This window comes from Atractosteus spatula (genome assembly GCF_055471065.1).
Source record: "Atractosteus spatula isolate fAtrSpa1 chromosome 10 unlocalized genomic scaffold, fAtrSpa1.hap1 SUPER_10_unloc_10, whole genome shotgun sequence".
Classification (NCBI taxonomy): Eukaryota; Metazoa; Chordata; class Actinopteri; order Semionotiformes; family Lepisosteidae; genus Atractosteus; species Atractosteus spatula.
This window is the reverse complement of record NW_028296613.1, coordinates 13817-36914: the sequence shown is the minus strand read 5'-3', so window position 1 is coordinate 36914 and position 23098 is coordinate 13817. Positions and strand designations below refer to the sequence as shown.

The window sequence follows — 23098 nt, the reverse complement described above, 5'->3', positions numbered from 1 at the left end:
TTCACCGATTGGTGAGCACTGATTCTTTTCCCATTCTTGACCCATTTTAAAATCTAGAAAAGAGTCAAAATCGATTAATTAACTTGCGTTTAGTGTTAATAATGTTCAATCTGAAATTAAAGAATGATTTATTCAAATTATTATTTAGGAATTGTATCCTAGAGCTAGAAAATTATATTCAAAGTTAATAAATTTGTGTAAGTAACAGTTTAAATGCATTTTCCATTTGTTTACAAATCATAAGTATGGTAACCATGGCGACACGTGGCACATCACTGTGCCTGGCTAGATGTCTCGCCTTCGTCACAAAGAGTGGTGTGACGTCACGGACAGCAACTAATACTAATGCTAGTGTATTTATGTTAATATTAGTGAGAGTACAACTGGTAGTTTTACTAATGCTAGTGTTCATGTGAGTATTAATGATGATAGCACTACTGATAATTTTAGTTTTAATGGTCATATTAATGTTAATATTAAATTTAATTATAGAGTTACTGTTACAGTATTAACAGTAGCAGTAGTGTTAGTTTTAGTGATATCATTACTGTTATTATAAGTGTAGAGTGTGTCTGTGAGTTTGTGGTGTTTGTGAGTGTGTGGTGTTTGTCAGTGTGTGAATGTGTGTCTGTCAGTGTGATATGTCTGTCATTGTGCAGGTGTGTGTCTGTTAGTGTGTGTGGGTGTGTCTGCAAGTGTGTGGTGTCTATCAGTGTGTGGGTGTGTGTCTGTAAGTATTAGTAGTGTCTATGTGTGTGTCTGTGAATGTGTGCGAGTACTGTATGTGTGTGAGTGTCTGATTGTGTGTATAAATGTGTGTGGTGCCTGTGAGTGTGTGTTGTGTCTATGTGTGTGTCTGTGAATGTGTGTCTGTGAGTTTGTATCTGTGAGTGTGTGTAGTGTTTGTGTGAATGTATGTGAGTGTGTGGTTGTGTGTCTGTCAGTATGTCATAATGTGTGTGAATGTGTGGGTGTATATCTGTCAGTGTGTGTGAATGTGTGTGTAGGTGGGCTTGGGCTCCAATGCTGTGTCTGACAGAAGTGACCCATCAACAGGTGTTGAGGTCCAGAGTCACTTGCAAATTTCTAGAGCACTTTAGAACTTTCTAGAGTCCAGACCAACGAACAGAAATCTGTGAGTGCTGTGTTTTTATCACTATTAGCGTATGTGGTGTCTGTGGGTGTGTGGGTGTTTGTGAGTGTTTGATGTGTGTGGGTGTGTGTCCATGAGTATGTGTAGTGTCTGTGTGTCTATGTGAGTATTAATGATGATAGCACTACTGAATACTAGTATTCATGTGAGAATTAGTGATGATAGAGCTACTTTGAATTTTAGTTTTAATGCTAGTATTCATGTTAATATTAGTGATAATCATAGTGTAAGTGTCAGAGTATTAATACTCATTGTCATGTTAGTTCTTTTGATAGTATTACTGTTATTATTGGTATTATTAGTGTACTACTAAGTTTGTGTTATTGTTAGTAATATACAAACTGTAAGCCTTAATTGCAGTGTTACTGTTGTAATATTGGCAGTATTTGTGTAAGTGTTAGTTATAGTGTAACTGTAGGTAAGAGTGTAGGTAAGGCCCCGGCTGCCCTGTGGTGGCTCGGGGAGGGCCTGCGGGTCGAACTGGAGGGGCTTCTCTAGGTTGAGGAGAGCTGGGTGCGGACCTGGGCTCAGAATGCGATGTCTTCCATCCAGCTTGACTGCCTGGAGTTGTACGATGAGGTCCTGGCCAAGTTTGGATCGGAGGCAGCATATGTGGGATTGGTGAGTCCCTGAAACCCCTCCCCTTGTCCAGCTTACACTGTGGTATCAGGGCGGTACAGGGGCTGGGGCGACTCTCCTGACCCCCTCAGCTTTCCAAGATACCTGCGTCACCCCACTCAACCTGGAAATTTCCCAGATCCAAGGGGAGAGAGACAGGAGCTGGGCTGGGACACCAGCCTGCTGTTATTTCAAGTGGTTGGCTGAAAGACACACCGCTTATAGATCACCACTAGCGGGCATCATAGAGTGGGTGGTGAGACTCTTGGTCATCGATGGCAACAGTGGGGTTACTCCCCCTCTCTCTAATGGCTCTATTAACAGTGGGGTGTCTCTGTCTCTCTATTGGCTCTATTAACAGGGGGGTGACCCCCCTCCCCCTCTCTTTTGGCTTTAGAGATACCACAGTTCCACCCCTAGGTTGCATCTCCTGTCTGGCGCTGTGGAGGTATGATGATGATTCACTGTCTTTGTTCTCTCTCTCTGGTACAGGAGTTGGTACTGAGTTAGTGAAGTTTCACAGAGGATATGATAAGAAATTTTACCAAATCCCAAAATTAAAACAGTGAAGACAACGGGCAACACAACGGGAGCTCTGATAATGGAGGTTTGGTTTGACAGCAGCAGACATGGTCAGGACATCTTGCCTGATTCTCTCTCCCCATTTTCCTAGGATTTTCCCTTCCAGGGCACAGGAATCATGAAGCAGGATGACTAGGAGGAGGCGAAGGAGACACTGAAGTCCTGCTTCGAAAACATGAAGGTCAGGTGTGACTTCTCTGAGGTGGACAAGTGCTTCCGCCAGTGTGCAGCATAGCTCTACCTCATCCTGCAGAACTACCTGGGAGTCCCTGTAACTGAGGTCTGTGAATAGCAGGTTAATTTTTTCTCTTTGTAGTAGTCTTAGGACAGTCTGACTTGTTGTGGGACTCAGCAGGAACAGAAAGGTCTTCTGTGTGTCTTCAGTCTCCACAGCCAAGGAGACGCATGATCCAGATTGGCGAGGCTGTTAAAAAAAACAAGTTCATCCCTCCCTCTCCTGGACCTCGGCGCCCCTGGGCCCTCCCTCCTCAATCATCTGAACTCAGAGAAACCCCTGGTGACTGTGCCATGCCGCCCCCATCAAGCCCTGGAGGAGCCCCCTCCTTTGAGGAACTTCAGAGTTCCTGAGACTCAGAGACAGGTGAGAAGTGAACAGAACCTCTGTCCTTGTGTGGAGTCACCTGTACAGGCTCTTATTGGACACACTGTATAAACTCATCTGGACAGACTCTTACTAGATACACTGTATAGTCTTACCTGGACAGACTCTTATTGGACACACTGTATAGTCTCATCTGTATAAACTGTAGAGACTCTAGGAGGAAAAAGGAGGAAAAGAAACAGATGAAGCAGGAGGAGAAGAGGGGGGAAATCTTGAAAAAGAAGGAGATGGAACAGATGAAGCAGGAGGTCGAGAAGAGGAGACTGGAAGTGGAGAAAAAGAAGAGAGAAATGAAAGCTCAGAAGAAGAGAGTGAAGGAAGAGAAGAGCAGCCTCTAGGTATGTCTAGACTGTAGGTTTAGCAGGAACAGCAGTAGATACAGCTGTGATATTATTCAGAGCACTAGTAGTGTCATCAGTACTATAAACATAAGGGGGGAATTTACTGTTGTAAGCAGCAGCAGGAGTGATATCATTAGTAGAAGAAGCAGAATTAATTATTATTAATAAAATTGCAGAAACTGCTCAAGGTATTGTTTGGAGCCTGACTTCTCACCAGACTAGAATGAAGAGAAGAAGGGATCTGAAAAAAATTCTGAAATAAAGTTGAGAATCAAGCGGAAAGGAGTCACTACACTAGGAAGAGAGAATCGATAAACCAGAGTGTAGATAAGAAATAAAGGAAGAAGGGAGATCAATGACTTATGTTGTGGATTATTCTATATTAAATCTCTGTCAGGGTGACGAGGCAGTGCAGTGGTTAGCATTGCTGGGTTCATTTCGTGCATTCAATCTGCTCCCTGGGTATGTGCATGTACCCTTGTTCGCTTGGGTTTAGTTAATTAGCTTCTGGGAAAACCAGCCCTGGTGTAAGTGTGTGTCTGTAGTGTCCCATTCAGGGCGTATCCTGTCTTGTGCCCATTTAATGCTGGGATAGGCTCTGCCTACCCCGCTACTCTGAATTGATTGAAGCAGTTACAACAATGGAGATAGTATTTAATGCAGAGTCTCTGTTAATACTACAGTTATACAGTTGTTCTCTCAAGAATATAAATACTCTACAACAAATACATGAGCTCTATAAATAATACAGATAAGATAATATATCAATAATATCAATCTGTAAGGTCAAAATAGACTAGATGAGAAATTGAAATTGAGATTTTTTCCTGAGTGTACACGGTTTACTTGTGTGTGAACATTTCTGTGAAGAAAGAAGCTGGTCCCACCCTGAGCATGACAATAATGATTCAAAATCCAAACCCAAAAGTCTATTAAGTACCGAACTTGTAAAAACACAGATTACCCTCATATCAAGCTTCACTTACATTTTTTATTATTTTTTATAACTACAAAGCAGATGGAGCCACCCCTTAATTGATTCAAACACCATATTAGTTAAAATACCACATACCTATTTATATTTATTTCTAACAGCACCGGAGAAAGCTGAGTCAATAATGTCATAAACAGATATTTTACAAACCAGAAACATATTTTAAAAAGGACAAAGAAACACAAGGAGCCCACAGTTTCTGGTACTTCTAGTTTGAAAAACCGGATTGATTAACCAGCACACAAATGGATAAACTCCCCAGTTGATTGAAAGCAGGGAGGGCTGTGATTCGGTGAAAACTACCAAGAATGAGAGCTGAGACTGTGATTGGACAATTCTTTGTAAATAATTGGGAGCCATACAGGCTTTGATTGGCTAAGGCTACCAAAAACGAACTGAGACCCAGGGCTGCAAGTTTATAATGTGGGAAGATTTTCATCAGGTGTATCTGTGTTCAACTCCTGGTGTGAATATGTTGAATGCAGGTGTGGCCTTCTGTTTAGACTCTGCAGCGCTCTGGTTGTCAGCTAGCTCTCAAGGAAGCACGGCATAGAGACAGGAACTACAATTTGCCTGCATTATGCACAGAATGACTACGTTGGTCTAGCAGTTAGGATTCCTGGTTTTCACCCAGGTGGCCCGGGTTCGGCTCCCAGTATAAGAACGCCTCTCTGTTGCCTTTTGGTTTCCAAATGAGCAGCTCAGTTTAGAAAAGAGCAGTGTAGAGCACCGTGAGGTCTGCAAAAATGTGTAATAATAGTGATCGCTTGTTTCAGCCAGCTTTTGTACTGAAGCCCTTAAATTTTGCCAGGTGGGAAGGGGTAACTTGTATAGAGTATTGAACTTCAAGAAATTTACTCGTCTCGGTAATATTTTTCCACATTGTGAAGAGGAGATTTTCTCCATTTCTCCACTTCTGTAGCCTGACTTTCTCTATTGCTAGAGAGCTGTAGAATCTGGAGTCACTTATCCAGCTCTGGGAACAGTGTCTAGATGACAGGTTTCTGACAGAGGCCAGCAGGTTTTGTGCCAAAATATCTTGATATTTGGAGCTAGTCATTATCCTATCTATTTTGAGTAGAGCCCCTGTCCCAGCTGAAGAAAAGCATCCCCAAAGCATGATGCTTCCACCACCAAGTGGTGTGTGATGATGGGCTGTGTTGCACCAAACATATCTTTTAAACTTAAGGCCAAAAGGCTCACCCTTTGTCTTATAAGACCATAAGACATTTTTTAGGGTGACTGAATGCATTTTATTGCAAAATTTAGTTTTATTTTTTTTGAAAAATGGCTTCTGTCTTGCCTCCTATCCCATAGCCCAGACGTGCAGAATAGGGGAGATTGTTGTCACATGCAAGGAGTGACCAATACCCACCAAAAATTGCTGCAGCTCTGTAGGTCTCTGTAGCTTTCTGTAGGCCTCTTGGTAGCTTCCCTCATGAGTTTTCTCCTTGTCCCGTCATTAACTTTGGAGGGTTGTCCTGATCTTGTCAATGTCCCTGTGGTGCCGCATTTGATGATAATCTTCACAGGGCTCCATGGTACATCCAATGCCTTTGATATTCTTTTATACCCCTCTCCTGATCAGTACCTTTCAACAATAAGATCCCTTATATTTTTAATCACCTCCTTGAGGACCATGGCTATCCCAGTAGACTTCAACCACGAAAGTTTCAAGGAAGTCCTACAAGAACACCTGATTTTTATTTGGGGTTAATCAGAATCACTTTCATTAATGGCAGGTGTATGCTATTTTACTTTAGACATGATTTTGAATGTGATTGGTTAACTCTGAACACAGCTACAGCCCCCATAATAAAAGGGTGTGCACACTTATGCAACCAGAGTGTTGTAGGTGTCACGCCCTCTGCAGCCAGAGGGTGCTCCTTCTCTGTCCTGTCTCTCATTTCCGGTTATTTGCTGTCCTTCCGGTATTTCTCTCTCTCTGGGGCTATATATTTCCGGGTCTTGCACTCTGCCCTGGCTCAGCATTGACATTCAGATGTCCTGAGACCCGCCTAGCACCAGGTCGCCCTACGTCCGCTACCTGAGGGCATTGGTTTCTATACGGCACTCCTGAACTCTTTGCACGAATGAGCCCGGGCTAACTCCCCGTTTCGCCGCTACGCATATGGGTCTTTTTCCGCTCTCCTGCTCTCCACGGTTAGTCCTTTTGGACGTCCGTGACAGTAGGTTTTTTAATTTCAATTATTTTTCCTAATAATTATCTGTTTTCTCTTGAATTTTGTTGGTTGCAAGGTCACATTAAAGATGGAAAAATGTCTGACATGATTTATCTTGATTTCTGGTAACAGTACAGAACAAGGAGTGAGCAGCTCGCATAGCTTTCAACTCAGTGCGGAGTCCAGAGGGAGGCTTCGCTCACTGAATGATGTCTCAAGAAATCCCGGTTGAGATTCAACAGGTGTCTAATAATCGCGTTCAAAAGGGTGCTGAAAAGTTTCTTTTTTAACATAACCTTACATTTTCCCGTACAGTACAATGTATTTTCTGTACCCTCAAATCCCCAATGTTACTACTTTCTCCTGAGAAACACAAGTATGGAGTGAAATCACAATAAATTATACAACAAATCTATTCAAACGCCCAGATATGAAAGAACACATTTAAGACTTTCACCCCCTTTAAATATGTATTTCCTTAATTTCAGTTCTCCTCCCTCCCCAGAATACGGGAAAATTCACTATCGCATATTAAAGGCTGTACAGTACGTACTCAATTGTTTAACAAAAACAATCACATTTCTTGCAAATATCAAGTGGGTTAAGGTTTTGCTAAGAAATCCAATTAAGTAGAGATGAGATTGAGATTAAGTGGAGATTCTTTATACCACCCCCTTAATACTTTTCTCTGAGATGCCTTATGTAGCAGAGAGGTAATTAAAGAGATTAAGGATGTGCAACATTTCTGCTTTTACATGAAATATATTCAGCTACAGTAGACTTATTTAAAATCCAAGATTTACAAGAATCTATTACAGACAGAGATTACGTGTTTCTAACTTGATTTTCCAAAGTTATTGACTGAGAGGATTTATAATTACTGTTCGAAATGTTTGAGCATTTGTTATTTACTTAGAGGTTGAGTGTTATAATGTGTAAATGAAGGTAAAATAAATTCTGATATAACATGCCTTAGTTCCATGCCTACAAATTGTGATATTTGAAAAAAATTGGGAAGGACTTCTACAGTTAATATATAGAAAAGAGTAACATAAAGTATAAATGCAATATCAAGAAAAAAATATCTGATGCTTTTTAAATGTTCCAATATCTAATAATTGAACTGGTTCCTCAATGTCAATTTGGGGTACCACAGGGATCAGTGCTGCGGCCAATATTGTTCTCTCTGTACATGCTGCTGCTAGGTAGGATAATACAAAAACATAATATTAACTTTCATTCATATGCTGATGACACTCAAATAAACATTTTGTTTACACCTAACAACAACTCGTCTATTATCACTTTATTTAATAGATACTTTATTGATCCCGTGAGGGATCAATAAAGTATCTAATTGCATTAATGAAGTAAAGACTTGGATGTGTGAAAACATTTTGTTCCTCAACTCTGATAAAACAGGTTCTGTTGTTTGGTGGCTACAATACTGATAGGACTACTATAACTTCAGCACTTTACTCAGAGCATTCAAAAATTTGCCTCAAAGACTCAGCACATAACCATATTAGACGCAAGGCTCTCGTTTAACTCTCATGTTAAAAGAGTATCAAAACATACTTCCTACAGTTGAGAAAAATTGCAAAACTAAGGCAGTTTCTCTCCACTCAAGACACAGAGAAATTAATGCATGCTCTTGCATACAGCAGGTTAGACTACTGCAATGCCCCACTATCAGGTAGCAAAGACCTTTAGAGACCGCCGTGTATAAGCCCCACATAAGTGATGTGAACAAACAGCGTTTTACAAAGGAGCTGCTTTGGAGTCGACAAAGCTCATCTTGGTCTCTCTGCACAGCCAAATTTCAAGTGATCAGCTCCGTGTACAGAAGGAAAGTGCATTTGGTACGAGATGCCATGAAACACCAGAAATACATTGAGAAAAGATGGCCTGTCGCTAGGGACCTTTATGCAGTTGAGAAGCATGCGAATAAAGGTGGTTTGTTTCCGCTTGGGAAACCTTTCGTTTAGGCGAAACCACTACAGAATGGAAAGCTGCAGGCACTACTGCTGCTGCTGCTGGTGACTCTTGTTGTGAATGCAAGGAGCTGCATCTCCAACATCCCTAACTTCCACTCGATAATCTACTGGACACACCTGCCCCTCACAGAGTCAGTGGAAAGACCCCTGAGTGGGAGTAATGGAAGGCAAAAGAGATAGGGGTCTCTCTCTTCTTCTCACAAGCTGTGGGACACAACAGACATACAGAATTTGCTGCAGCACCATTTTCATAAAATGCAATTATGTTGGATGAAATTGTCGAGCTGCTTCAACCTCTGGGGCAGGAAAGGCAGCCTCAGACATACCCACAGCCATGCCGGCTCGAAGTGGGGAAAGATTTTTCCCCAAACCACATCCAAGACTGGTGCCCTGAACTGCTTTGCCACAACCAGCCTGTGGAACACGATGGTGGTGCACCCCAGAAGGCTCACCCCATGGTCCCCCGTCTTCACTGTCATCTCCCTGAGCCATGCACCTGTCACAGCTTCTCCAGCCAGCTGTCCAGGAGGCTGAGTTTGAGTTGCTCAAAGTCCTGCAGGATCTAACTGCCAGACAGCTCATCGTCAACCTCCCGCACAGTGTCGACAATAGCTTGAGCAGGTAGAAAGCCATCCTTTATTTCGTAAAGAAGATCCCTGAACTAAGACAATTCAGCCTCATAGAAACATGTACTCCATCGAGACCTGAGCCAGGTGGTTGAGGAACAGAGGCTGCTCAAGCAGTATTCGTCCCACAATAGACACTTTTTTGGGAAAAAAAAATTGAATTGATGTATCATGTGAACCCTTGCTCTTAAGATGGAAAGAGATTGCATTTGGTATTGCATGCAATTAGATGCTAATTATTTTATTTACTTTGCCCTCTTGTTAAGATGTGTTACATCAGGAAAATAAAGTATATGCTCAGTAGAGGGGTTGTCATATTTTGTCTGTTAATCAAACATAATCAACAATTATGGACAACCATTTTTTGCCATGGTTGTGAATTATAATGCCTTCAAAGTCACATTTAAACTTTCTGTAAAATTAAAAAAAAAACAGAAATAAAAGCGGGCACTGATTTGTGTCCAGAATACTCCAACGTAACAAATCCTGCTCCAGAAATGGTCTCTTCTCCCCTTTTGAGCCACTGCCCACCAAAAGGTCTCTACGTGTCTCTGTTAGGAAGATGTCAAGATGCTGAGCCTGTGCTGTGCTTCAGTGGCGGGTGTAGAGGACACGCTGTTGTACATGGAATGCAAATTGAGCTCCTTGGACATGAAAACTGACAGATGGTATAAACTTCTCTCAATATACAGGAGATCCTGTGTCTGAAATCCTGAGGTGCCTTTCTTCCTGTCTTGTCATACAGAATGTATCATCACATATGGCTTGATTTTGTTACTAGAAGTATTTATTTCCTTTCTTGGAACAACGTGTTTTTCGAGAAATTCATACAATTTGCGAAATATGAAATACAAATCTTGCTTATGTTGCAGAATAAATACTGCCAGCTGGGAAGAATATGACAGCATTTTTTTTCTTTAACCAAAAACCTGCAAAGGGAGACGTTTTCGTTGTGGAAGGGCAAAACAGTAAATATGTTCCGTTTCACAAAATTCACACTTACGAACGGCGCAAGTCGCAGGTGATTCACTCCTCTTGACTAGGTGGCGCTAGGAGGTGCAGTTAAGTTTATATCAGGCTGCAGAAACTCCTCTTTCTCAGCTCCGCTTCTCGATTGTTTTGAAGTCGCGGCCGCGCTAACGAATGACGTCATCACACGGCGCTACACAACATAGCTGTGGGTGCTTGAATGATTTTCTTTCTATAAAGAAGAAAGTTGTTTTTTTTAATAACTTCAGTTTCTGAAAACGTAGCATCTTGTCAGCTGTGTTTATGCTTGAACAGAGCACAGCCCTGACAACAGAATCTGTGAAGAATAAAAATAAAGAAGCTGTTCTGTTTAAACATCGCAAGTCAGCCTTTGTTTCTGATCGACTCTGAAGAAGGATGGCGGAGTACTTGTTAAATCTGGAAATCCAGCTTGACTCGTTCATGCACGTTTTGCTCAAATCGATCGTGTATGAAGTGTCAGAAGTTTTTGGAAACAGGATGTCTGACTCAGAACGAGTTTGAAAACAAACTCCGCAGCGTCTCCCAGGTCCTGGTGAGACGGGCCGTGTTTAAAATCACACAGTGTGTGCAGGACATTGTCGGGAGTGAAATGGCGCAGCTGAAGAAGGAAAACGAGAGCTTGAAGTGGAGATTGCAGCTGTGGGAGGAGGATTCGGGAGCAAGAGGAGATCAGGGTACCCAGACGCTTCCCTGTGAAGTCACTGCAGAAATAAAAGAAGAAATGGACATGAAACTGTTGTCAGGTCAGTGTGGTGACGTGTATGAAGTCAGAGTATGTGTGTGTGTTTAAAACCAGTGTCTATAACTTCCTCACTGGTGAGGTCTGTGTCTGTATTAACTCCTCTGGAATATTAATCCACTATATCTGTATTAATCCCTCTCTCTCTTAGTGCATTGTTTATGTACCGTACTGTGAAGTAAGTATGTCTGTATTAACCCCTCTCTCAGTGCAGTGTTAATGTACTGGAGTGTCCAGTCAGTATGGCTGTATTTACCCCTCTCTGTCAGTGCAGTGTTAATATGCTGTAATTTCCAGTTTGTCCTTGTTTGTATAAAGTGTTAATGTACTGTAGTGTCTAGTCAGTATGTCTTTATTAAACCCTCTCTGTCTCAGTGTAGTGTTAATGTACTGTAGTGTCCAGTCAGTGTGTCTGTATTCACCCCTCTCTCTCTCAGTGCAGTGTTAATGTACTGGAGTGTCCAGTCAGTGTGTCTGTATTAACCCCCCTCTCTCTCTGCAGTGTTAATGTACTGTAGTGTCCAGTCAGTGTGTCTGTATTAACCCCCCCCCCCCCCCCTCAGTGCAGTGGTAATGTACTGTAGTGTCTAGTCAGTGTGTCTGTATCAAGCCCCCTCTCTCTCAGTGCAGTGTTCATGTACTGTAGTGTCCAGACAGTGTGTCTGTATTAACCCCCCCCCCCCTCAGTGCAGTGTTCATGTACTGTAGTGTCCAGTCAGTGTGTCTGTATTAACCCCCCTCTCTCTCTCAGTGCAGTGTTAATGTACTGTAGTGTCCAGTCAGTGTGTCTTTATTAAACCCTCTCTGTCTCAGTGTAGTGTTAATGTACTGTAGTGTCCAGTCAGTGTGTCTGTATTAACCCCTCTCTCTCTCAGTGCAGTGTTAATGTACTGGAGTGTCCAGTCAGTGTGTCTGTATTAACCCCCCTCTCTCTCTGTGCAGTGTTAATGTACTGTAGTGTCTAGTCAGTGTGTCTGTATCAAGCCCTCTCTCTCTCAGTGCAGTGTTCATGTACTGTAGTGTCCAGTCAGTGTGTGTGAATCAACCCCTCTCTGTCTCAGTACAGTGTTAATGTACTGTAGTATCCAGTCAGTGTGTCTATATTAAACCCTCTCTGTCTCAGTGTAGTGTTAATGTACTGTAGTGTCCAGTCAGTGTGTGTGAATCAACCCCTCTCTCTCTCAGTGCAGTGTTAATGTACTGTAGTGTCCAGTCAGTGTGTCTATATTAAACCCTCTCTGTCTCAGTGTAGTGTTAATGTACTGTAGTGTCCAGTCAGTGTGTCTGTATTAACCCCCCCTCCCCTCTCAGTGCATTGTTAATGTACTGTAGTGTCCAGTCACTGTGTCTGTATTAACCCCCCCCCTCTCAGTGCAGTGTTGATGTACTGTAGTGTTCAGTCAGTGTGTCTGTATTAACCCCCCCCCCCCCTCAGTGCAGTGTTGATGTACTGTAGTGTCCAGTCAGCATGTCTGTATTAACCCCTTTTTCAGTGCAGTGTTAAAGTACTGTAGTGTCCAGTCAGTGTGTCTGTATTCACCCCTCTCTCTCAGTGCAGTGTTAATGTACTGTAGTGTCCAGTCAGTGTGTCTGTATTAACCCCCCTCTCTCTCAGTGCAGTGTTAATGCACTGTAGTGTCCAGTCAGTCAGTGTGTCTGTATTAACCCCTTTCTCTGATTGCAGTGTAGTGTTAATGTACTGGAGTTTCCAGTCAGTGTGCCTGTATGAACCTCTCTCAGTGCAGTGTTAATGTACTGTAGCGTCCAGTCAGTGTGTCTGTATGAACCGCTGGAGAGGTGCGTTCTTGCGGTTGGGAAGGTTGTGGGCTGCAGGAACATCAAGTCCGCTTCCCGCATGAGTGGAGGGATAGTTATTTTCCTGCAATCTATTGATCTGGCAAATGCCCTGGTGGTAAAGTGGGTTGTCCTGGACGGCACCTTCACCCCGGTGCTGCCGTTCACAGCCCCAGCTCGGAAGATCACCCTCTCCAATGTGCCTCCGTTCATGAGAAACGAGCTGCTGTAGAGGGAGCTGTCCTGTTACGGACAGGTGGTCTCTCCGATCAGGAGGGTCCCTCTGGGCTGCAGGGGACTTCAACTGAAGCATGTCATCTCTTTCCGAAGACAAGTCTACGTGATCTTAAAAAAACCCCATGGAAGAGATCAATGTGGATCTTAAATTTCGGATTGACACCTGTGATTATGTTGTATTCGTGACTTTGGAATTGACGAAGTGCTTCAGGTGCGGGAGCGAGGGGCATGTGGTGAAGAATTGCCAGGAGGCCAGGAGACAGTGTCAGGCAGCGGGGAGTGGAGCAGTGCAGGGAGGCAGCAGGGAGGCAGAGCCCACGGCCGGGGTGCAGGAGAGGAGATCGCTGGAGGGGGCAGGTGAGCCCGAGCTGGTTGTGTCCCATGCAGGAGAACAGATAGCAAAGAGTGGACCACCTCAGCCCTCAGATGGGAGCTCCCCACACCGGGGAGCAAGATACGAGCGCTGGCGGAGCAGGGGAGCTGCAGAGCCCCGCTGCTCAGGAGAGTCAGGGAGAGAGAGCAGGCAGTGACACCGACGGAGGAAAACTCGTCACAAGTGGCAGCGAAAACTGTAGACACAGTGTGGGGAGGAAATTAATTAACATCCAGAAAAATAGACAATGGTTTTAAGACACCGTGGAGAAAGCGCACGAAAAAATCTATGCAGAGTGCGGTGCAGAAAAAGCACAGCACAGAGAGCTCGGTGGAGGGCGGCTCTGTCGCCGGCCCAGGGGCCGCGAGTGACTCCGACACTGGGAGAGTAAGGACGCGCTGGAGTGTCCTCGCCGCCGCCGCCCGGAGCTCCTCGGAGTCCGGGAGCAACGATGACGAGGGCGGCTTCCCAGACTCCTCTCTCGCCTCGGGCTCCTCGGCCCGGCAGAGCTGCAGAGTAGGCTACAGTTTCCAGAGCATCAGGGAGTTCTTAGAGAAGACTAAAGGTAAGAGGGGAACTGTGGTCGAGGACTTTTTTCCCGACACTGAGCTCTTTGTCCTCTCCGCGACCCACCATCTGAAAAGGCTCAGGTGCGAATGACTTCAGCGATCAAGAGAGATGGTGCCTGAAGAGCTTATTGGGTAAGATCAGGGCAGGACCGCGGAATGCACCTCAGCACGAATGAGTCCCGTCTCTTACATCACATCACTATCCGTCTGCGTGCTATGTGTCTGTTTGTGTTTTATGTTGTTTCTTTTTTTCTTTTCCGCAAACATGGGCGGCATTAGAATAGGGAGTTTGAACACCAATGGGTGCCGGAGGGCTTTGAAGCGAGCTGCGGTGTTGGAGGTCATCAAAGAAAACAGCCTGCAGGTGACGTTCCTGCAGGAGACCCACACCGACAGCTCCAACATCATTGCCTGGCAGCGGGAGTGGCAGGGGGACATTGTGTACAATCATGGGTCCCCTGTGAGCGCGGGGATCACGGTGCTGTTCTCTGTGGGGTTCAAGCCCCTCTCTATCGCCGTCCATGAGGTTGTGAAAGGTCGCCTTTGACTCATGCGAGTAGTTTACAGGAAGAAAACCTTTGTTTTTATTAACATTTACGCATCCACAGACGGCGGAGAGAGGGTCACCTTCTTCAGGGAGCTTGAAAATGCGCTGGTGACCTGCCAGCCTGAAGAGCTGGTCTTCCTGGGGGATGATTTTAACTGCACAGAGAGCAGCACACTGGACAGGAATTATGCAGGAATCACGGAGAGCCACATGGCCTGTCGGCCAGGGAGCTGCGCAGGATCCTTGTCAAATCTGACCTCACTGACATCTGGAGGAGATGTCATGGGGACACGAGGCAGTACACCTGGGCCCAGGTCTGAGGGAACACCCTCTCTCTGGCCAGGCTTGACCGCATCTACTGCCGTAAACATCATTACAGCATCGTCAAGCAGTACTCCCATCTGTCCAGTGGGCCTGTCGGACAACTGTCTCACCATCTGCACAGTCGTCGTCCCATCAGTGAGGTCCCGCAGTGCCTACTGGCACTTTAATACCCAACTGCTTGACGATGCTCACTTCTGTGACTGCCTCGTGTTCTTCTGGTAGCAGTGGAGGAGTCAGAAAGCCCACTTTGTCTCCCTGAGGCAGTAGTGGGATACTGGGAAGGTGCAGATTCGCCAGTTCCACCAGCAGTACACTGGAATTGTCACGAGAGGTATCCGTGAGTCCATGAAGGCTCTGGAGAGAGACATTCTGGAGCTCCACCAGGCTCTGGAGTGTTGTGCAGACAGGAGGCTAATTGATAACCTCCACACTCAAAAAGAATCACTCATTGGCCTTCTGGACACAAAAGTACAGGGAGCTCTAATAAAATCTAGGGTTCAGAGTGCATCACAGGTAGACGCCCCGACTCGCTACTTCTTTGGCCTAGAGAAGAAACCGGGCCAGAGCAGGCAGAACCTCTGCCTGCGCTCGGAGACAGGGCAGGAGCTGCACGAGGCTGGGCAGATCCAGGAGAGGACCATGCAGTTCTACAAGACACTCTTCTCCAGCGAGGCAAGTGAGGACTTGGTCTGCACACGCAGGTTCCTTGAAGACCTTCCACAGGTCCCCGAAGAGGAGGGGGCATGGCCGGAGAGGCCTCTATCCCTGGAGGAGCTCTCCACTGCACTCAGTGTCTTGAGTAATGGTATGACCCCTGGCCTTGATGGCTTGCCGGCCAAATTCTACTGTGCCTTCTGGGCCGTGCTGGGACCTGACCTGCTGGATGTGTTCTCGGAAAGTCTGGAGCACGGGGACCTGCCACTGAGCTGCAGGAGAGCTGTTGTCACCCTGCTGCCTAAGAAAGGGGACCTGTGTGACATTAAGAACTGGAGACCTGTTGCCCTGCTGTGTGTGGATTATAAAATCCTGTCCAAAGCTCTGGCCAACAGGCTGAGGGTGGTGCTGGGATCAGTGGTGCAGTCCGAACAATCGTACTGTGTACCCAGAAGGACAATCTTTGATAATATATTTCTGATTTGAGATGTTGTGGCCACCTCCAGACTATTGGGTTTAGATACTGGTCTCATTTCGTTAGACCAGGAAAAGGCCTTTGATAGGGTTGAACATCAGTATTTGTGGAGAACCATGAGGTTTTTCGGATTCAGCTCTGTCTTTGTTGCCATGATTCAGGTGCTGTACAGTGACATCTTCAGTGTGCTAAAGGTCAACAGAGGGCTGAGTGCTCCGTTTCCAGTGCAGAGGGGAGTCAGGCAGGGCTGTGCACTCTCAGGAATGCTCTACTCCCTTGCCATTGAACCTCTGCTACATCAGCTGCGCCGGGTCATCAAGGGGCTGTCCATCCCGGGCTTCCCCAATTCTACTGTCAAGATGTTGGCATACGCTGATGACATCATGGTCGTGGTCGGAGGAGAACAGGATGTCAGGGCGCTACAGACAACTTTGAATGATTTCCAGTGGCTATCATCAGCCAAAGTAAACTGGGCCAAGAGTAGCGCCCTACTCCTGGGAGAGTGGAGCGAGACGGGTCCCCCAGTCTTGCCAGAGAGGTTCAGCTGGACCAGAGGAGGACTCAAATACCTGGGGTTGTACCTGGGGGACAAGGCCAGTGTGAGGAAGAACTGGGAGGGGCTCCTCGAAAAAGTGAAAGGTCGGCTGGACCGCTGGCGCTGGCTGCTCTCCCAGATCTCCTACAAAGGCCGGGTTCTGATTGTCAACACCCTGGTGGCTTCAATGTTGTGGCATTGCCTGCTGTGCCTGGAGCCAGCAGCTGGACTGATCGAGGAGCTGCAGGCCACGCTTCTCGACTTCTTCTGGGATGGACTGCACTGGCTGTGGAGGGGTGTCCTCTATTTGCCCAGAGAGGACGGAGGACAAGGACTCGTTGACATCCGGAGCCGGGTGGACGCCTTTCGTATGCAGGCAGTACAGAAGCTGCTGTATGGCCCGGCCTCGCTGTCCTGGAAGGAGCTGACCTTCACCCTGTTGCGTCTAGCAGGACACTTCGGGATCGACTCTGTTCTCTTCCTGATGGACACCAGCAGGGTTGACCTGTCTCCACTGCAGCCTTTCCAGCGTAGTCTCCTGAAAGCCTGGCGGCATCTGCACGTGCGGAGAGAGGAGGAGCGGCCCAGTCTATACTGGACACTCTGAGAGCCACTAGTACACAATCCGTGAATGGACACAGAACTGGGCCGCTCCTTGGACTTTACCAGCAGACTGGTCCGCGCCAATGTCACACAACTCCACCACCTGCTTGACGTGGATCAGGACTGGTGGCGCAGCATGGAGTGGGCATGTGACGCTCTGGGACTACACTCGCGGCGGTGTGTGGACGGGTTTCTTACTCAGCTTTGCTCTGCTCTGCTCTGCCTCTTGAGGAGATGCTGCTAGTCCAGGATCTGTTTGAGGAACGCCACCTTCCAACCACACAGCCTCCTTTCCCTGGTCTGCTAGTGTCTCCTGCACTCAGTCCCGGGCCGACAGGATCTCTCCTTGAGTCCCTTGCTTCAGAGGAGAGGTCTCTGGCTGGTGTTGGGGGGAAGTGTCTATATAGACTAGTTGTAACATCTAGACACCAAGCCCAGCTGTCTGCACTCCCTGACACTCCCTGGAGGGCTCGTCTGGGGGTGCCAGATGGTGTCCGGCCTGCCTGGGGTAGCCTCTACAGATTTCCCCTCAACAAAAGGGGCCTGTCCCTTCTGCGCTCAGAGGGAGACGGTGTTCCACTACTACAGTGCCTGCCCCCACCTGTCGCCCATGTTTGCCGTGTTGATTTGGCTCTTCATCAACCTTGGCCTGGCCTTCAATTACATTATTTTCATGTTCGGGGTGGGTCATATGAAAAAACAAAAAACTCAGACCCTCCTCGCCAACTTTCTACTGGGCCAGGCCAAACTCACCATCTACAAGACTCTGAAAAATAAGATCTCTGGTTCCGGGTCTGTAGACTTGGTGAGGATGTTTGAAGGGTTGGTGAAGAGCAGGATGTCGTTAAAATATATGTTTTATATTATCTCATAATGACTGTGGAACATTTGAAAAGCATTGGTGTTTTGGAAACGTGCAGGATTGTGAATAAAAAATTAATATTCCAATTATGATTTTATTTTAATAATTTTTAAGGTGGGGTCCTAAGAATCAAGATTCATACTTTCTTTATTTTTTCTGTCAATAAAGATTGATTGAACACTGTCTCTCAGTGTAGTGTTAATGTGCTGTAGTGTCCAGTCAGTATGTATGTATTAACCCCCCTCTCTCTCAGTGCAGTGTTAATGTACTGTAGTGTCCAGTCAGTGTGTCTGTATTAACCCCTCTCTCTCAGTGCAGTGTTAATGTACTGTAGTGTCCAGTCAGTGTGTCTGTATTAACCCCTCTCTCTCAGTGCAGTGTTAATATATTGTAGTGTGCAGTCAGTGTGTGTGAATCAACCCCTCTCTCTCTCAGTGCAGTGTTAATATACTGGAGTGTCCAGTCAGTGTGTTTGTATTAACCCCTCTCTGTCTCAGTGTAGTGTTAATGTACTGTAGTGTCCAGTCAGTGTCTATGTATTAACCTACCTCTCTCCGTGCAGTTTTAAAGTACTATAATATGCAGTCAGTGTGTCTGTATTAATCCCTCTCTTTCTCAATGCAGTGTTAATGTACTGTAGTGTCCAGTCAGCATGTCTGTATTAACCTGTCACTCAGTGCAGTGTTAATGTTCTGTAGTGTCCAGTCAGTGTGTCTGTATTAACCGCTCTCTCTCAGTGCAGTGCTAATGTACTGTAGTGTCCTGTCTGTCAGTCTGTCTGTATTTACCCCCCTTCTCTGAGCAGTCCATGGCTGTATAAATGCCTCCGTCTCAGTGCAGTGTTAAAGTACTGTAGTGTCCAGTCAGTGTGTCTGTATGAACCCCTCTCTTAGTGCAGTGTTAATGTACTGTAGTGTCCAGTCAGCATGTCTATATTAACCCCTTTCAGTGCAGTGCTAATATGCTGCAGTGTCCAGTCAGTGTGTCTGTATTTACCCATCTCTGTCAGTGCAGTGTTAATATGCTGTAATTTCCAGTTTGTCTAGTGCAAGTATTCACATTACTCCTATCCTGGAGTCCTTGCACTGGCTTCCTGTCAAGTTTTGTGATGCTTAACAATCCTCCTGCTTACCTATAAGGCTCTCTATGGCTTGGCACCTCAGTACCTGTCTGAGTTATCGCCCTACTCCCCACCTCACAACCTTCACTCTTCTAATTGTGTTCAACTATTTGTCCCCCAGTCCTTCTACACTCTATGGGTGACATGGCCTTCTCCTGTTTTGCCCCAAGCTCTAGAACTTTCTCCCCAAGGATATCAGAGTCACTTTCTCTAAGCTTCTTCAAATCCAGACTCAAAACCTTCTTCTTCAGAAGAGCCTTTATTTATCTGTTCTTTACCCCTCTGCTCCTACTGGACTTAGTACCACCATCTACTGACTCGTCTAACTATATTCTCATCATGCTTATATTGTGTCTTTTTTGTTGTTGGCCTTCTGTAAAGTGCTTTGAGAAGCCACCTTTAAAGGTGCTATATAAAATAAAGTTTATTATTATTATAAAGTTATTGTTTTCTTTTCCTGTATTTACAGGCACAGAGACCAGTGCTCTCTCTGATGCTGGGGACATGGCTCCTCTTGAACAGCAGCACAGTGAGGAGGAGTGGGGCTCCAGTTTGGTGCAGGAGAGAGAGCTCACTGTCGCAGAAGGGAAAGAGACACTCAGTGAGCAGCACACAGAGAGCAGACAGAGTGTCGAGGATCTGGACTCTGTGACCATGATGAAGACAGAGCCTGAGAGTGAGACACCTGGGCTCTTAGTATGTGATGATTTTATAGATAAGATTAATAATCTGGACTCGAACAATATTACACAAGGTTGTAATGAACTGGGCTGTGTCTCTGTACGAGAGCACAGTGAAGAACTGGATGTTTTAAATCTTACAGAACAGGACATGAAGTCCAAGTTGATTGACGCTGCAGAGCAGCAGACTGATGTACCTGGTGAAGAGAACAGTACTGAGTCACAGCACACAGAGAGGAGTCAGTACAGGGAGGAGCAACAGCAGCTCCTACAGGGCTTGATAATTAGGCCTTGTTCTGTTCAAGTGGAGAGACTGTCATTGCAGAGACTCAAACAATCATATGATCCCTTAGTATCTGATGGCTTTACACACAGGTTTACTAATCTGGTTACTGAGAAAATTGTTAAAAGTTTTAATGAACTGGAGAGTAGGTCTGTTCTTGGGCAAAGAGGAGAACAACTGAATGAACTAGACAGTTTTAGTCTCAGAGAGCTGGAGAAGGAGCCCCGGATGATTCACACTGCTGAGCAGCACACTGAAGGACATGGTGGAGAAAACAAATCTCAGCACACGGAGCAAGACCATTCCATGGAGCATTGGCAGAATAAGAGACCCCAGTACAATCAGAGAATGAGGAAGAATCACTCAAGGCCTTGCTCAGATGGAGTGGACAAACTGCCATTATGGCACAGAGAGGAGCAGCGTTTCTGTCAGTCTAGCAAATCAAAACCCGACCAGCACCTTCAAACGGGAGAGAGACCATTCAGCTGCAGTCAGTGTGGGAAGAGTTTTATTCAGTCAAGTGACTTTAAAAGACACCAGCGTATTCACACGGGAGAGAGACCTTTCAGATGTAGTCATTGTGGGAAGAGTTTTAGTCACTTGCAGCTCTTAAAACAACATCAGCACATTCACACAGGAGAGAGACCGTTCAGCTGCAGTCAGTGTGGGAAGACTTTTAGACAGTCAAGTAATTTAATAACCCACCAGCGCATTCACACAGGAGAGGCACCATTCAGCTGCAGTCAGTGTGGGAAGAGTTTTAGTCAGTCACATGCCTTAAAATCCCACCAGCACATTCACACAGGAGAGAGACCATTCTGCTGCAGTCAGTGTGGGAAGAGTTTTAGTTGGTCATGTAACTTAATAACCCACCAGCGCATTCACACAGGAGAGAGACTGTTCACCTGTAGTCAGTGTGGGAAGACTTTTAGTCAGTCAAGTAATTTAATAACCCACCAGCGCATTCACACAGGAGAGAGACCATTCAGCTGCAGTCAGTGTGGGAAGAGTTTTAGTCAGTCAAGTAGCTTAATAGCCCACCGGCGCATTCACACAGGAGAGAGAGCATTCAGTTGCAGTCAGTGTGGGAAGAGTTTTAGTCAGAAAAGCCACTTACAATCACACCAGCGCATTCACACAGGAGAGAGACCGTTCAGCTGCAGTCAGTGTGGAAAGAGTTTTAGTCGGTCAAGTAGCTTAATAACCCACCAGCGCATTCACACAGGAGAGAGACCATTCAGCTGTGGTCAGTGTGGGAAGAGTTTTAGTCAGTCAAGTAGCTTAATAGCCCACCAGCGCATTCACACAGAAGAGAGACTGTTCAGCTGCAGTCAGTGTGGGAAGAGTTTTATTCAATCGCATGACTTAAAAAAGCACCAGCGCATTCACACAGGAGAGAGACCATTCAGCTGCAGTCAGTGTGGGAAGAGTTTTAGTCAGTCACGTAGCTTAAAAGCCCACCAGCGCATTCACACAGGAGAGAGACCGTTTATCTGCAGTCAGTGTGGGAAGAGTTTTATTCAATCGCATGACTTAAAAAAGCACCAGCGCATTCACACAGGAGACAGACCATTCAGCTACAGTCAGTGTGGGAAGAGTTCCAGTCAGGTGACTTAAAAAAACCAATTTAGTCACCAGGTTTTTTATTTAATCATAGTCTAAGTCAAGTCAACTAAAATGTCTTTAGTTCAAGTGGGTAGGTGCGTCAGCATGTGACATCCGAAGAAGGCTCCACAGCCGAGACATTTATTTTCTTCTCTTTTCAGCATGGAACAAACCTTTACTTGTTCCCAAAATGTCTATTAGTCATAGTCACTTTGTAGTCACCCAATTTTGAGTTCGTCTGGTCAGTTAAATTTTGACTATACTCTTATTTACAGTTGACTAAAACAGAAATAGTTCTTGTCACAGAGTTTAATTTATGTGGATAAGAGAGCATATATATCAAATACAAGAAATATTTATGCAATAAAGGGTAAATAATAAAGAATAAGATACTGTATGAATCTCTTTTAATAAGAAAATCTATTTTGGCACCGTTAGTAATACTTCAATTTTTTTTTCAATGCAACTGCAGACAGGACAAGCTATATATACAGTGCCTTCAGAAAGTACTCACACCCCATTGTTTATTTCTCATTCTGCTGTGTTGCAAAGTCAAATTAAATCATATTTAAATGTTTTTCTCCACTCCTGTAGAAGCAATTCTTTATAATGTTCAAATGAAATTAAGTATTTATAATTCTGAAGACATCTATTAAAAATAAAAATGGAAAATTACTTAATTGATAAGTATTCACTCCCTTTGTTTCAACAACCTAATTTGGGTCAATTATCTTGAGAGATCACACTAAATACATTAACAAGGTACACCTGTGTTCATTTCAAATTCACCGGTGTTCAATTGCTTGATTGCACAATAGATATCACTGACTGTGAGGTCTCACTGAAACAGCAGATCAGATCAGTCCTGCTGTCATGAAGACCAAGGAGCTACCTTTGGAACTTTGAGATGAAGTTGTTAGGAGGAAAAAAAACTGGAGAAGGTTATAAAAAGATTGGCAAAGTTTTGAACCTTCCTAGGAGCACCGTTAAATCCCATTGTAACTAAATAGAAAAAACATGGCAAAACCCAGACACTACTAAGATCAGGCCCTCCTACCAAATTGAGCAACCGGACAAGAATGGTGATTGTCAGAAAAGTGACCAAAAGTGGCCAGCTCCAACACTGACAGAGTTGCAGAGCTTTTTGGCTGAAATGGGAGAAACTGCAGACACAAACAATCTCTTGTAATACAATACTTTTGTAAATGAGAAATGTAAATCTTTCATTTTGAAAAACAAATGTTCTTGAATAAAAAATATTTTTGATTCATAAATGTGTTGAATTTAGTGTTCTTAAAACGAGGAAAAAATGTTAAAATGTGGAGGTGTAATGGGAACAAAATGCAACAAAATTCCACTGGGTGAATACTTTCTGAAGGCACTGTATATACACTCATCTACTGTGATAAGACCCTGCTGACACTACCCTGACTCAGGTAATTCACACACACAAAAACACAAGACAAAAGGCATTTTAAGGTCAAGCAGGATTTAACACAACAGAGTGTAGAAGAAGCTACACCACTCCATAACCCTGCTTCACAACAACTAACACTCATCTTCTAACTCTG

At 45.0% G+C, this 23098-nt stretch overlaps 1 protein-coding gene across 1 annotated transcript; it reads left to right on the top strand.

Moving 5' to 3' along the window:
• The first annotated feature begins 10274 nt into the window (after positions 1 to 10274).
• On the top strand, positions 10275 to 21909 carry LOC148813158 (uncharacterized). The gene is made up of 2 exons (XM_088908433.1): positions 10275 to 10870; positions 19429 to 21909. The coding sequence occupies exons 1-2, from the start codon at positions 10576 to 10578 to the stop codon at positions 21537 to 21539; spliced, it is 2406 nt and encodes an 801-aa protein (XP_088764559.1). The 5' UTR covers positions 10275 to 10575; the 3' UTR covers positions 21540 to 21909.
• Positions 21910 to 23098: the final 1189 nt, after the last annotated feature.